This window comes from Meleagris gallopavo, chromosome 1 (genome assembly GCF_000146605.3).
Source record: "Meleagris gallopavo isolate NT-WF06-2002-E0010 breed Aviagen turkey brand Nicholas breeding stock chromosome 1, Turkey_5.1, whole genome shotgun sequence".
NCBI classification, from domain to species: domain Eukaryota; kingdom Metazoa; phylum Chordata; class Aves; order Galliformes; family Phasianidae; genus Meleagris; species Meleagris gallopavo.
In genome coordinates, this window is record NC_015011.2 from 117503491 (window position 1) to 117518166 (window position 14676).

At 48.0% G+C, this 14676-nt stretch overlaps 1 protein-coding gene across 1 annotated transcript; it reads right to left on the minus strand.

Moving 5' to 3' along the window:
- LOC104915106 (patched domain-containing protein 1-like) lies at positions 1-14670 on the minus strand. The gene is made up of 2 exons (XM_010725794.3): positions 14352-14670; positions 1-4362 (listed from the first exon to the last, which is right to left on the minus strand). The coding sequence occupies exons 1-2, from the start codon at positions 14385-14387 to the stop codon at positions 3403-3405; spliced, it is 996 nt and encodes a 331-aa protein (XP_010724096.1). The 5' UTR covers positions 14388-14670; the 3' UTR covers positions 1-3402.
- Between the last annotated feature and the right edge of the window lie 6 nt (positions 14671-14676).

Genomic DNA, 14676 nt, shown 5'->3' on the forward strand with positions numbered 1-14676 from the left:
TAGGAAACAGGTATTTTTATAGGATTGGCAGTTATTAAACAATATTTAATGCATAAAGGAAAATTTGCAATGAATACATTAGCATCTGTGCCAGACCAAACATCTATAGATTTCAGTGGAACGAGCAGCAGGAAATCAGAATTTTGTTTCTGCTTTTCAGCTGGCACAACAACTCAACTATTTTCAATTCGTCTGAATTAGGAAGAATTTGTTCTTTTGGTATATAATTCTTAGGGTCAAAAGTGGACAGACTTACTGCAGCCAAGTATTCCATGTGAACCTCTGCCCTTACACAACTCTGCAAAGTGCAGGTGGCGGCAGCTTCACAGAACCGGCAAGGCATACGCTAACTCTAAATACACCCAGATGAATGGTAGGAGCCTGCCAAGCTGATGAGAAGATCCCCACTGGACCTGCTGAGCCTTCCCTGGAGAAGAGGGAGGCTGCAGGCAGCATACAGCTGCTGGCCTCCTTGCAGGAGGAATCCTGTACAGGCATCGGCCCTGGGTACAGGCAGGCATTGGTGCCTGTGTTACCACAACTCAATGAGTTACCTTTCATCAGCTGAGCTACTGTAACCTGCCTTAATTAAAGAGGAAAATAAATTACGAGACAGTACACTGAAGGTGATTAAATCCAAAGCACAGGAGGTTTAAAGTAGTATGTTGTATTTAACAGGTGGGGAAAGCAAAAGATGTTCCTTCCTGCTCACACTGTCTGAGCTTGGGAGTGCAGCTTGCTCAGCTGTGCTAATTTCAGTATTTGTAATTGTCCCAGTGGTGCTGAAGCTAAGGACGAACACACACAGAGGCTGGCACCCTTCCCTGCAGATTGCTTGTTCTTGGAAATGGCTGGTGCTGAGGGATGCTAAGGGAAACATGATGGGTAAAAATGAGCATTACAGAGCGCACCGAACCGAGGGTTCTGCGGCCATACTGTCTAAATGATTAAGACAAACTTATGACTGGACGAACGACCTGAGCTATTCCAGAAGGAATTCCTGAAAATATGAGAAAGTGGATAATTGCAAAACATTGCTGACCATCTTCAGTGAACGTATCTTGGAACAGCAGTGATGACATCAGGGTGAACTTCGCAAACAGGAGCAGTGGTGTGACATAAATTCAGCAAGGACAAGGGTAAACCTTGTGCTGGAACAATCGGTTGTGCAAACACGGCAGAAAGCAGCACGCATGGTCAGTGAATTACCGCGTGCAACAAACCGAACGCCAACCACTTCAGATTGCTGCAAAAAATGAATGTCATGTGGGGATATATGAACAGGACTGCCATATGTGAGATGTGTGAAATAATCCTCCCACTTTGCTCGGTGCTGAAAGACTCAGCCCAAATCCTGCGCCCAGCTCCAGGCACCGCACTCCATAGAGGATGTGGAGCAGCCAAGAGCAATGAGTTTGCTGCAAGGCCAGGAAGAACCACCTGAGGGAAGCTGGGATGGATCAGAAGAGGACTGCATAACTGGAAGTGTTCCCATATATGTCAAGAAAAAGAAAATACATTGTTTTCCAGATGCTGTGGATGAATAAGGGCAGCTGAGCTGCAAAAGGGGAATTTGGGTTAGACATGATGCCAATGCTGCAGAGGTAGCACAGTGAGCAACAGCGGGAAGTGCTCCAAGGAGACAGACTGGGGAAGACGTGATGTTGTCCTGCAGCAGAGGTCAGACCATGTCTGGGGAGCCCCCTCAACTCACAGTGCTGATGGAAAGTTAAAAATCCTCAGCTGCTACAAACCAAGAAAACTTCATTAATGATTTATACTAGCAGAGGGGCCTTGCCTGAAATGTGTCCAGCGTAAGCGTTTTTTCTATCTAATTTCTGCTTTTAGCCATGAGATTATGAGTAATAGCTATGGGACTACACTGTTAGCCAGAAATCCTTTAGCTTTCTAAAGGTCAGTTAATCTATGATCTAATCTGATGGTCACTGAAATTAAGTGGAAGTAGTTCAGCCAGCTATAATGGAAAGTGGTTTGTGTCTCCAGCCTTCAGCTACCTTGAGCTAAACCATCCTCTGCAAGCAAAGTGATGTATAGGAATGAAGCACATTTTGAAATGCATGATGAATCTTGTTGCTTTACTGCAGCAAGAAAAAAAAAAAAAGAAAGAAAAGTCATGCCTTTCCAGCTATTACTGTTTTTTAAAGCAGTTCTCATTAAAAAATTCTAACCTCAATGAAGTCAAGGAAGCATGTGAGATTCCCATGAATGCACTGCTCTGCCCTGGCTTGCTCAGAGTGAGAGCTGAGCTGTGCATCTGAAACTCACTAAGCACAACCAGATTTTTTATAATGATCTGTAATATTTAAGGATTCAAAATCTCAGTGTAGCTACTATCAGTGAACTCATGATTTGAAAAGCTGCCCCGGAAAGCAGCAGCCTTGCTCCCTAAAAAGAGGTAATATTTCATATTTCAAAGTAAGCTTCCCCAGGCACTATCCTTTCAGAGGCTGTACTTCAGACTGTTTTCCTGCTATGGCTACTCTTTTGTAGCTTACACAGACTACTTACTTTGAGAAAGAGATTTTTCTAACACATGCATAAACATAAGAACCCACAAAAGAAAACAAAGACCCCGGTCAGAAAGCCTTCGACTCTGACTCCTTGTGTTGTTTCTCCTCTAGATTATGAGGCAGTTTAATTTACATGGATATCACCTGAAAACAAGAGTGACACGTGCAGCCGATGCAATGCAGCTGAACTCTCTTTGTCACCAAATACATTCTGCACATTAGCTGGTAGTGTGAGGCACTGAAGCACAGTCTTTAATTAAAGTGCAACAATACCACATATACAGCATGGGCATGGCACAGGAACCTGGTGCTCAATATAAAAACAGCTATGCTGAAACGTGACGTATCACTACATGATGCGACTAAGTCAGCGAAGGCACTCTTACTCTTGAAATCTGAAGTATTCCTGAGCACTCATTTTCAGCTGGGAAAGCTGTGATCAAATCAATGCATGTATTATTCTCCACCAATGAACAATGCTGGGAACGAGGGCACATTAAACACCTACGGCACGTGGAGCTTTTCACGCTGCTCATGAACCAAACACAAACACAGAGGCTGTGAGATCTCCAAAACTCCTTCTGCCCCTTGGGAAGCCCCCTGCCTGTCTGGTTGGAGGGCAAACGTCCTGAAGCACCGGCACCAACACAAAGGCACGAGATCGCAGCTTGGGACCTGCCCGTCCTCCTCCTGCCCTCCTTCCCATCCTCCAGAAAAGATCCCGCAGCACAGCGAGGGGCTGCAGCACAACCCACAGGGACCTCCTGCCCTGCACTGCTCTGCTCTGCCAAGGAGCGAGCTCTCCATCCGCCCTTTATTTGTCAGGGCAGCCGATACTGCCAGTCCAGCAAGAGAGCCACGCGCAGGTCTCCTAAAGCTGGCCACTGAAACGCAGAGCAGCAGCAGCAGGGCTCCTTGCACCGCGCATGGCAGCAGCACGTACTTGGTCCTCACCACCACGTGGGCACTGCGCCATACAGCAGAAACCCAGAAATAATCGCAACGTCCGGGCACGGCACAAGCTGTTTAGGAAATGAGGCGGTGCGGATTTGGCACGGGGCAGTGTTACAGGGAGCAGATACTGGGAGTCATGCAGTGCTGCTTCTCCGCCGGCTGGGAAAGGCGTCAGGGAGGCACAAACACACAAAAGAGAGAGTAGGAGATAGTTACCTAACATGACGAAGGGGATCCCCAGGAAGGTGGAATTGTATTTCCCACCAGTGAGATTGATGATCCCGGCTGCAGTCAGGGTGGCAAGGGTCACGGTCAGCAATCCCAGCAGGCCAAGCCAGGGTTTGCTGCGGACACAATCCTGCATGGAGCAGCAGAGAATGGCCAAGGTGACCACAAGGACCAAGCTTGTGATCAGGTAGCGTTCTGACACCCTGCTCGTCTTCTGGAAATCCTCCTTCAGCGAAGAAGAAGTGAAAGGATACATTTTGACTTTCCTGTTGGATTTCTGGAAAAGTTCAACAGTGTCACAAAAAATGGATTCCCACTTTTCTGCCACCATGTCATTCAAGGAGTTGATTGCCTGCAAGTAGTAGGTGAGCTGAATGGCTTCTGCAGACTTCACCCGGTCTTTGCTGTGCACAGTAACCCCACCAAGCTGATGCCCATTATACACTTCCCTGCCATCCTTTAAGTGAGTAATCGGATAAGTGATTGCAAAATTAGTTCGATTAGAAGAACGAGCAGCCTTTAATTCCTCCAGCACATGCACTATGTCGTCCACTATGCATGTCTTGTCATTGTTCAGGATACATATATGGGCAAACGTGTAATTGAAACCAGGTCTTTGCACTTGGATCCTGGTCACAGCAGAGTGCAACTACAAGGGAAAGAGAAATCACAGACGTTATTCATCAGTTCATCCCTTTCGGCAGCAGCCAGAGCAACAGCGGCTCGCGGCCTCCGTCCCTCTCCTATTCCAGCCAGACAACAGCAGTGAGCATTCTGGTGGCTGCGGTACTCACGGCAAACTCAGCGCAAAAAAGAAGCATGCATTAAAATAGCAGCATCACTCTCCTGCGTCCCTTGCTGGTATCGTAGGCAGGTGGGATGGCAGGCACAGCCTGGCTGGCACAGGGGATGTCGTCACGCTGGTGACCCCAGGCTGCGGGAGGAAGCTGGGATGCAGCCCGCAGAGGAGGGACGGGATCATCAGCACCTGGAGCTGGCGCTGGTTAAACCATCCGCTTTTTGTCTCCACCTCGACCCCATCAATCCCTCTGCCTACCCGAGAGCGAGAAGTCACAGAACAGTCACCAGTGTTCTCCTCTGTTTATCAGAGGAAGCCTTCACTTTAGAACCCGTGGGCTATCCCTGCTTATTGTTTGCTTTCAGGCAGCTTTTAATGCAGCCCTGCTTTAAAAGTTGCTTTACATCCTGCTGAAATTTTCCATGAGCTCTGATCCAAAGCACATTCAGTTATTTTGGAGCATCAAAAGGGCAGAAAGATTATGCTCTCTTCTGACAAAATACAGAAAAATCGTACAACCCCTTCTGAATCCATTTTAATTAATGCAGAAGAAACATGACATCTAAAAGACATTAAGGGAAGAGCGCTAACAAGTGGGGTTGCAGTATTTTTCAGAAGTAGAGCACTGAGCTTGCTAATGTAAGGAGTCTTAGCAAAGTGCAAGCTGGTTTGGGGGTATTTTCCTTATGAAATACCTTGAATCATTGCTGTCACCATGCAACTCCTGGTGTACTGCGTTCACTGTGCAAAAGACACCAATACCTCCCATAAGGGTGCTGCCAAGGCCAGGACCACCTCTCCTCCCACCAAGTCTGAGCCCTAGTGGCTGAGTGTCCTCTGCTGTCCTGAGCGGGTATGGGGACATCTGAACCTCAACGCTGGGACCCCCACACGTCACTGCTTCTGCTGCCCAGTGCTGGCACGGCCTGAGGCTGGCAGCCCACATTCAGCTTGTCTCTAAAGGGGGAATGGACACTTTCTGCCTTAAGATTTTGAACAAGACAAAAAGGATGGACTAAGGGGACACAATTCCTTGTTTTACACCTGCATACAGTTTCCCAAGGAGGACAGTAGGTTGCTACGCCCAGTAGAGGCTGGGATTAAGTGACATCTAATGGAACTAGTTCCTTCTGAAGAGAAACTCTGATTATAAAGCAGAAGATAGCACATGGCACAGCAGCACAGCTCATATACTCGTCTGGTGACAGCGGATGACACATCTAATACTCAGGGCTAAAATCCTGTAGAACTTAAATGGTTGTAGAGATATCTCTGTGCTATTTCAGACCTATTTGCAGAAAAATAAAACCAATGCCACTTGGATGATACTATCAATCTGATTATTTTACAGTTATATTGTATTGTCTGTGATGGAGTATAAATTTAATCAAGCCGCCTCCATTCCTCAGGTTGATATGATGTCATATCTGCAAAAATACAAAGTTCTTATAATCTCAGCATTTCTCCAGCAGCTTGGAGGTGTGTTTTTTACACACTTGAGCAGTTTTTATTTTCTACACAAGAACAGTTCAGTACTGACATTAGAAAGACAGATTTGAGAAATGAACTGAACTAATGAACCTTTTCATGCCATTGGGAGAACACAGGTCCTTATCACGGTGAGAAAGAAATTTTCCATCTTGGTGGGAGAACAAGTAACTTTCTGTGTGACAGATTAGGAGTTCTTGCACAACCTTTCTTCTAAAACTATAATAAAGAGATTTGCAAGAAAGTGTCAGAGAAATGATCCTCCATTGGGAATTCTTCCCATCTTTCCAGCTTGCTTTTGCAAAGTTCTTCAAGAGCTGTTTTAGAGCATTGAATTCAAAGGTATGGTTGGGGAAAATGCCCTGGCTTACTGAATCAAAGACAGACATCTGATTTGAATTTGTTTACAATGGCAGTTGCTGTATGTATTTCATTGACAACAGTTGTAAAGCCAGATGTCATATAGAGAAGTGCAGCTGAGGACAACTAGGAGCAACAAAAGGAATTTACTGCTCGTATTGGATTAACAGTACAACTGCTTCAGAAAGGATCCATCAGGTGACACAAAACAGAGGAAAGGAACTGTCACACAAGTTTTATCAAACTGTGTGTGCTGCTATTTACCTGCCCTTTCTCCCTGCTGCATTTGCTTTCTTATACATCTGAACCACTTTCAATATTTAGGTTATAAAATAACCTCAGCTGTCACAGCTGCTGTAACATCTTCAACGGAAGGCTGAATACGTGTTGCTCCTTGGGCACAATGATTTTGGGCTCAGGGCCCCACACTGCTCCCATCCTGACACAACAGAGCAGCCAGAAGCCTGGGTCTGCCAGCAGTAGGAGGATGGATTGCCCTGATGGAGACAACGTCATCATGCTCAGTTCTGAACAGCAGGGAACTATATCCTAAATAAATCCAACCAGATTCTCATTTACCCAACTGTTTTCTTATCCTTGCTGATCCTATTAGTAGAGATGGAGAGCTAAAAGAATATCAAAGGCTGCCTGAATAGCTTTCCTTGAAGGGAGACATGCACTGCTTGCTCATCGCTCACATCCCGTTTGGTTAGCAAGCAATGCAAGCGACCTGGGAGGCAGCTCTCCTCCTGGGAATGCTGCTGGAGTGCTGCAGCACGAGGGCTGTGCAGCACTGCTGGAGCTTGCTGGCCACGGCCGCACACGCTGCTTTTGGCTGAAAGTGCTCAGTCATACAATCATAGACTCATATAGTCATAGAATGGTTCGAGTTGGAAGGGACCTTTAAAGGTCAGCTCCCCTGCAATGAACAGGGACACCTACAGCTAGGTCAGGGAGCTCGGAGCCCTTTTCAGCCTCACCTTGAGTGTCTCCAGGGACAGGACATCCACCACCTCTCTGGGCAAGCTGTGCCAGTGCTTCACTACCCTTACTGTAAAAAACTTTCCCTATATCCAGTCTAAATCTCTCAGCAGAACAACTTACATCCCTCTCTCACCATGTTTTGACAGAAACACCTTGGTCCTGGCCTTTAAGCCCCATGCTTGCCGATCTGTTCACTTCAAATGGAGTAAAGGTGGCTCCAACAGAAAGACAAATCCCCCCCTGCAAGCAGCAGCAGGTGAGGCTTGTGGGTATGGTGGGGTGCCAGGATGCTGCTTTTTCTCTTCAGTCCATGCAGAAGATCCAAGGAGCCACATGAAGGGAAGACTGCTAGCTCCACCACTTTACACAGAAGTCCTTTTTGTAATGCAGAAGCAAGTGTCTGCTGCCAGGGTTTGATAGCTTGGTCAGACTATAAGAACCTTCCTACAAGACACACAGATTCTGTCACAGCAGGGAGGGCTCAGAAACTGCCGATTCACCTGCAAAATGCTCTGATCCCAGAAACCCTTTACAGCCATGTTTTGCCATCTGCTAGTCCAGTGAAAGCCCATGAAGGCCCAGCTCCTCATCTGTGCAGTCCAAGGAGGCAGGGACCATCAGTGAGTCCACCACAGACCTCCACACAGCCTGCAAACGTGTCAGCTTCATCAAGCTCCCATTTCATAGAATGGCTTAGATTGGAAGGGACTCCAAAACCAACCCGCCCCAACCTCTGTCGTAGGCAGGGCTGCCCCCCACCAGCTCAGGCTGCCCAGGACCCCATCCAACCTGGCCTTGAGCACCTCCAGGAATGGGGCAACACAGCTTCTTTGGGCAGCTGTGCCAGCTCCCTACTATTCTGTTTCTCATCCCACTTCTCATTTGTGGAAGGACAGCCTGACCCTGGGAGCTGGGTTTGCCACCAGCTGCAGAATGAAGGGTACACATAGCTAGCCTGTGCTTGTCATACAGCCTGTGAGAAGGTGTCTGGCTTTTCTGCGGAGCAGTGTTGTGCAGTGTTTTATAGGTGACATTACTCATCATAAGGACCTGAACAAGCTTTGTTACTTGACATATAGTCGATGAATGGCCAACTAGATAAAACTAGTGAGATATACGTATGTCTTCCCCTATTGCAAATGAGCTGGCACACAGAGTCATGTTTTACTCATGGGAGTAAGATCTTTGCCATGCCGTATTACATTGCCTTTGCTAATATTTGATTCCTTCAGTCTTTGTCTGATGGTTAAAACTAAATACGAGCTTCACCTTTTCCAGTGTTGCCAACTAATTATTTTTTTACTGTCATTTTTACCAAATCTGTGGTTTCCTAGAGCATCACTGGCGCCTGAAGTGTTTTTTTTTTTCCAAGAACCTCAGATTTCACTGATCACATGGTGTGAAGGAAGGCTTGAGATGGGTCAGAAATAAAGTAACGAGTGAACTCATTACATATTACTGCTTAAAATCCCAGCTCTGATTTGAGCTCTGAACTGCTTTCTGGTTTGAAACAGTGGTTCTCTATACAGGCTTCATTCTCATGCAAAGCTGGCTCACTCTTCTGGTAATTTTTATGGGGTACTTGCGCCAAGGAAAATGAAGAGAGGAAAAAACTTTTCTTGGACTGCCTCTGCTATCTCAGTAATCTTTGTCATGTCCTACCTTTGCAGAGCGCTTTTTTATTCACTTTGAGAGACCACCTCAGTGAAAAAGCAAAAGGTTTACATGAGAGAAAAGACGGACAGAGCTTCACAAAAGACAATACTGTGCAGACACGGGCAGAATTAAACTACTAGGAACAGATGTGGACAGGGAAAGCAAGGAGCTTCTAAGAAGGGCCAGGCCTCGGGGCCAGCGTGGGCACTTGGGTCCAGTGATATCTGTCAATAAATTCATGACCTTCAGCAATTAAATCAGGGCTTCAGTGGTTGCTGGTGCCAGCAACCTCCCAACCAAGGATGGGGGCTGCATGCACTGCCAAGGAAATAGACTGGCTGATCCTAACGGCTTGAAGAACACATTAGAAATTGTAGCTGGACTCCTTTTCCAGCAGTCCTACAATCAGATTTCCTGTAAATATGCTAAGATAATAATTATGGAAGTGATGTATTTTTACAACTAATTTTCCAGCTGCCTAAAACACTGTGGATTGTATCTTCTCCAAACAATCTTCATTTAATTAAAATCTAAAATTGTTCAAAGCACAAAGCATCAACTGAGGGGCAACTACTGCTGCTCAAACATGTATGTTGGCAGATACGTATAAATGTACACACTCCTGCCTATCCACTTGGTAGCTACAGGTAATTGTGAGCTAAGACATTTCTACTCTGAAGTGGAGAAGCTTTCCTAACGAATGTGATCTTAATTCTCACCGGCAGCATGGCAAGTTTACGTGGATTTGTTTCACCAAGAGGAATACAGACTGGTTTGGGCTGTATTCTTCAGACTGCTACTGGAGGATGTGACAAGTGGGCAGCACAAGTGGGCTTCTTATGTGGAGCCTAGCCAAGGGCTCTGAAATCCACTTCTCATTGTTTGGCACGGAGAGGAAGACTCCACTCTTGCTACTGATCACACATCAGCTTGTCTTCTCTCTGTCCTTACAGCACCTCTTGGGGGGCAGATGATGCAGTGGCCACCCTCACGAAGGGCTCCTCCAGCTGAAGTATGGCAGATGGCTCTTACTTCACTGCAAAACCTCTAGAGCTGCAAGCTCACAGTCCTTCATGTTCATCAATGTATCTGCTCCTTGTCCTCTGCCTGAGCAGGAGTGAGGGGGTCGTCTGATACACCCCAACGTCAAGGCTGTTTTTCAGGTCACTTAGTCAGGAATCCTCTGCGTGGTCACATTAGTCAGCTGCACTCCTGCAGCACCACCTGGACATCAGTGGCCAGGCCTCGGTGGCCACACTGTGTGGCATCTCTGACCCCTGGGCCCTCCCCTGGAGCATGACATCCCCCCAAGAGGTTCTGTCCCCTCAAGCACTGTGCCACAGGAGGCAGAACCTGGCGTGATGACCACATGTCTGGTGGCTGCCCCTCTGCAGCATGCTGCTGGCCGTCCGTCTTCCCTGGCTGCGCCCAGATCTCACCTGTGTATCTTAATTCTCATCTGTTTTCGCATAAGACACATTTTAGCCCTGCAGCATTGTGCTGCTATGACAACAGGCTTGCACTTCTGCTGCTTTCACACCCTTGTTTTTCTTGTATTAGGACTCTTCCCCTCATCTTACAGCCTTGCTCTGAAGACATGACTTCATCCTTTAATTTTTGGAGCAGAATTCATTATTTGTTCTGCTGGCAATTCCTTTAAGAAGCGCCGTTAGCGCGGGAGCTATGCAGAGAAGGTGGAGACTACTTATCCATTGCTAGATCTGCAGCTGGCTGTCTGCATCCAAGCATTCAGAAGTAGCGAAGTTTTGAAATGCAGGGTCGGGTGCTTACGCTAGTCAGAGCTGCACCGGACCCAGCCCTCAGTTCTGCTACAGCCAGCACTGAAACAATAGCTTCAGCATGCCATGTTGGTACAGCAAAACAATTAGAGATAACGCAAACATGGGAACATAAACATAGCTGTTTCCTCCACGAGTTTCCTCACACATAGAAAATAAATGGGGAAATCTGGGCGGGCTGTGGACAGAGTGTGCAGGCACACATGGGCACAGACACAGCAATTAAGGGGCAGAGGGAGGAAAAGAAATCCAAACAAGTAAAATTTAGAGTTCAACAGTCTTGTTTTGCAACAATCACAAGTTATGCAGCACTTAAATAAATGTGTCCTTACACGTGAATATCTAATTTCAGTATATGCTTGCATTTGCCAATAGCTATTTAACCAGCTAACTATACCCACTGATGGCCAGTTCATAAGAAAGAGGCAATGCATAACCAGAGTCTGAAACTCTGTAGTCAGAACAGGTTTCTTTAAGAAATAAACCTTCATCTACAGACTTTCATACAGGCAAACTGTAAATACAATCCCTTTCAGTATGGAATGTCACATTTCATTTCCTTTTCATCTGTGCATCTTAAGTAGAGTTACTGGCAAAAAAAAATAAATAAAATATACTGTGTTAATGTAATGTACACTAATAAAAGTGGAAGACAGGATATTCTTCTGAAAAAAAAAAAAAGGAAGCTTTCATAAGAAAACTAAATTAGATTGTAGAATAATGCAGTTAACTCACTGTAAATATGGAGGAATGAAGAGGCTCAAAACGATGGGTGTCTCAAATCCTGGCTTAATCAGGATGTACTTTCAAGGGTTCAAAACACCTGGTCAGGTCCGCATTTTCTGCGAGCCTGCATGTCTTGAACCTGCCAACTTTCTAGCTGCAAGTAGCAATAAGGCAATGACCTGGTAGGGGGCTGCTCTTACACTCTTTTCAGACCGAATTGTAGGCTTAGATGAGTTGTACAGAAATTACACGATCTTCTGAACTTCTGCAGGATGGTGCACAACAAAAATCCAAATTATTTTTCTTTCTCCAATGCTTCTTGGAAATACAGGGATAAGCACAGATCTTCTTCAGTTGGGTGTCAATGTTTCCAATCTTTCTTTTGACAGAGCGAAATCTTGAAGAAGAAAGAGGCCCTACACATTGACAGCTAGTGCCTTGTGCCCAGCTGTAGAGCACAATTTCATCACTTCCCTCCATTATCTCTCAGCTTCAGGATCATCTCTTGCCCACCAAGACTCTCCAGAGGCTTTAGTTGGATTATCTGTTCAAGGCCAGAGAATCAGGAGGTTTAGGTTTCTCCTCTGTCTCTCTTCTACAGACGACCACACCACCTGAAACACGATGGATGGCAGGCGCAAAAACAATTCAAGCATTTATGGGGAGAGTTATGGGAATTACGGATGGACATTTACCCAATTTAATCAAAGCTATTACAAGAAGGCAGTCACATGCTTCCCTGCTAATGAGAGCAGAGTCTTGCACGGAGCAGCTAGCGCACCCAACAAGGCCAACTGGCACACACGGGCTGTCAGCTCCTGCTTGGGGCACACGCCTGGGGTTTGGGCACAGGGCTGGTCCCTTCACCACCACTGCCAGCCAGCCAGCAGGGTGCTGTGTAGCTGTGGCACCTGGAGCTTCTTGGGCTGACAGTGCACCTGTCAGAACTGCACTGCGCTAACCACAGCACTTCAGAGAAGCCACCGAAGAACTTACCACAATAATGAATGAATTAATTAGAGTATTATAGTGACTAACTTTTGACAGTACCACTAAGTTTCAGCTGTTCAGACCCCAAAACTTCATATCCCTTTACCAAGGGGATGATAATGGAAGCTCACTTCTTCCTCTGCCGCAGACAGAGAACATATCTTCCCCCTCCATGAGACCAGGGCAGCAGTAGCAGCGCTGGGCACTCCCTGCCTGGCAAGATAGAGGACAGCAGGTCAGGGAGCCCAGAAAAGTTCTTCCTCGGGGAGGCAATGCTCCCCCAGGAAAGGGGAGATGAGCAGTATAATACCACTCACAGGTGGGATGACACTGATGCGCAGCATCTAGAGGTGCATGGCTTTGCCATGGAGCCTGAGGGAATTTTTTAGATGGTTTTGCTCCCTTTTGCCCTCCACGTATGGATACGTGTGTAGGAGAACCTTGATGGCCCCTCTCTGCCTCCTCTCGGTGAGCCCTGCTGACACAGAACGACATGGCCCTGCGTCGCAGCCAGCATGGTGACACGAGGAGCCAGGAGCTCTCCTTCCCGGGTGGCTGTGCTGACCTGCTGGGCACCTCAGTCTGCACAGACAGAAACACAGCTGGGACAACGGATGGGATCTTTTCCGCAGAAGGCGGGCTGGGATTAATTAGATAAGCAAGGAGTTGGAAATAATGCATCAAAGATGCCTGACAACGTCAGATTAACAGTATGAGTAAACAGGCAAACGGCAATGGTGTTAATTATCTCACCAAATAAGAAATAATCATTCTGTTGGCAAATTCTGTGTGTTAAAAAATGAGGCAGCATTAAATGCTGACAACTTTCTAAGTTATGGCTCTTTGGCTGATATGATAAATCTGACGCAGAAGTTTGCTCGTGGAGAGCTTCAGCGTAGCATTTATTTGTGTGTCACTGTGCTATCGATAGAACCACAGATGTCCAGAGAAAGCAGCAGCGCAGAGGAAAAAATCCATTGCCATCATTACCCTATGACTGAGTAACTGTGTGCGCTGGATGCGGATGCAATCCACGGCACAAGGAAATGAAGGAATGAAAACCGCCTCTGGAGTTTTCTCGCTCGGCGGTGACATACATCTCTGTGCCTGCGCTCGGCAGCGCGGCGTGTCCAGCACTGCTGGGCAATACAGAGAAAAAGGGAAACGGAGCACACGGAGGGGCACTGCACTACCGCTCTTTGCACGGCTACAGTTGGAATAAAACACCCACGAGCCCACTGTAACAGTTATTGCCGTGCTTAGCGAGGGGCGCATCTCCCCAGAGTGCCTACACGCGCTATCTGCGCCCATGTTCTCGCTAGGGAAGGGGCACTCCCCGGAGCCGCTGAACAGAATTTACGCTGGTTCTGCGCGGTGTGACAGCCCGACAAAGGGGAGACAAGCGGTGCCGAGCCCTCGGGCTTTCCATACACCGTACAGCAACAGAGGGGACGTGGGGCTGAGCCTGCCACACCTCTGGGCTATGCGCACCATCCGAGTCCTGCCCGGTGAGCTCGACCCTCCCCGGCACACACTCGCTCCCGTCTTCCCCGCTCCGACACCGCGGCGCAGCGCTCCGGCACACGCTGCGGGGAACGTCCCGCTCCGCGCCGCGGGCAGATAGCTGCTGTCAGCGCTGCCGGCTGCGCTCGCTGTGGGAGACGGCTCGGTGCTGCCCTTCGCCGTGCTCCCCGCCGCTCGCAGAGTCGGAGTTTCCCGAGCCGCCCCAACTCGGATAAAACAAGCGCGAGCGCAGGGAAGGAGCGCGGGGCCGGCCGTGCGGTGCCCCCTGCGCGCTTCCCAACTGTTGCGGGAGGCGGCGGGGACCGCGGTTACCTTGAGGATGAGATCGGTGTGGTGCTGGTCCAGCATGTTGGCCTTGCGGAAGGAGGTGATGATCACCCGGCCGTAGCGCCCCGGCGTCTGCAGGTCGGAGTAGAGCCGGTGCTTGGAGCGGTTCACCGGGAAGAGGCTGTCCACCAGGTTCCGCTCGATCTTGGCCAGGCTGTGGGTGGGGGCCAGGAGGTGCTCCACGCTCTCCTCCACCTGGTAGCGGCTGAAGCTGGCGCCCAGCAGGATGGAGATGAGCACGGGCGCCGAAGCGAAGAACACCGGGTGGCTGGCGACGAAGTGGCCGAGCCGGGAGAAGGACGTCCCCAGC

Excerpts from the sequence above, each read along its gene's own strand:
- LOC104915106 (XM_010725794.3), bottom strand. The coding sequence starts at position 14,387 with ATGCTGGACCAGCACCACACCGATCTCATCCTCAAG. Across the intron at positions 4,363-14,351 it reads ACACCGATCTCATCCTCAAG|TTGCACTCTGCTGTGACCAG; the intron begins GTAACCGCGGTC and ends TTTCCCTTGTAG.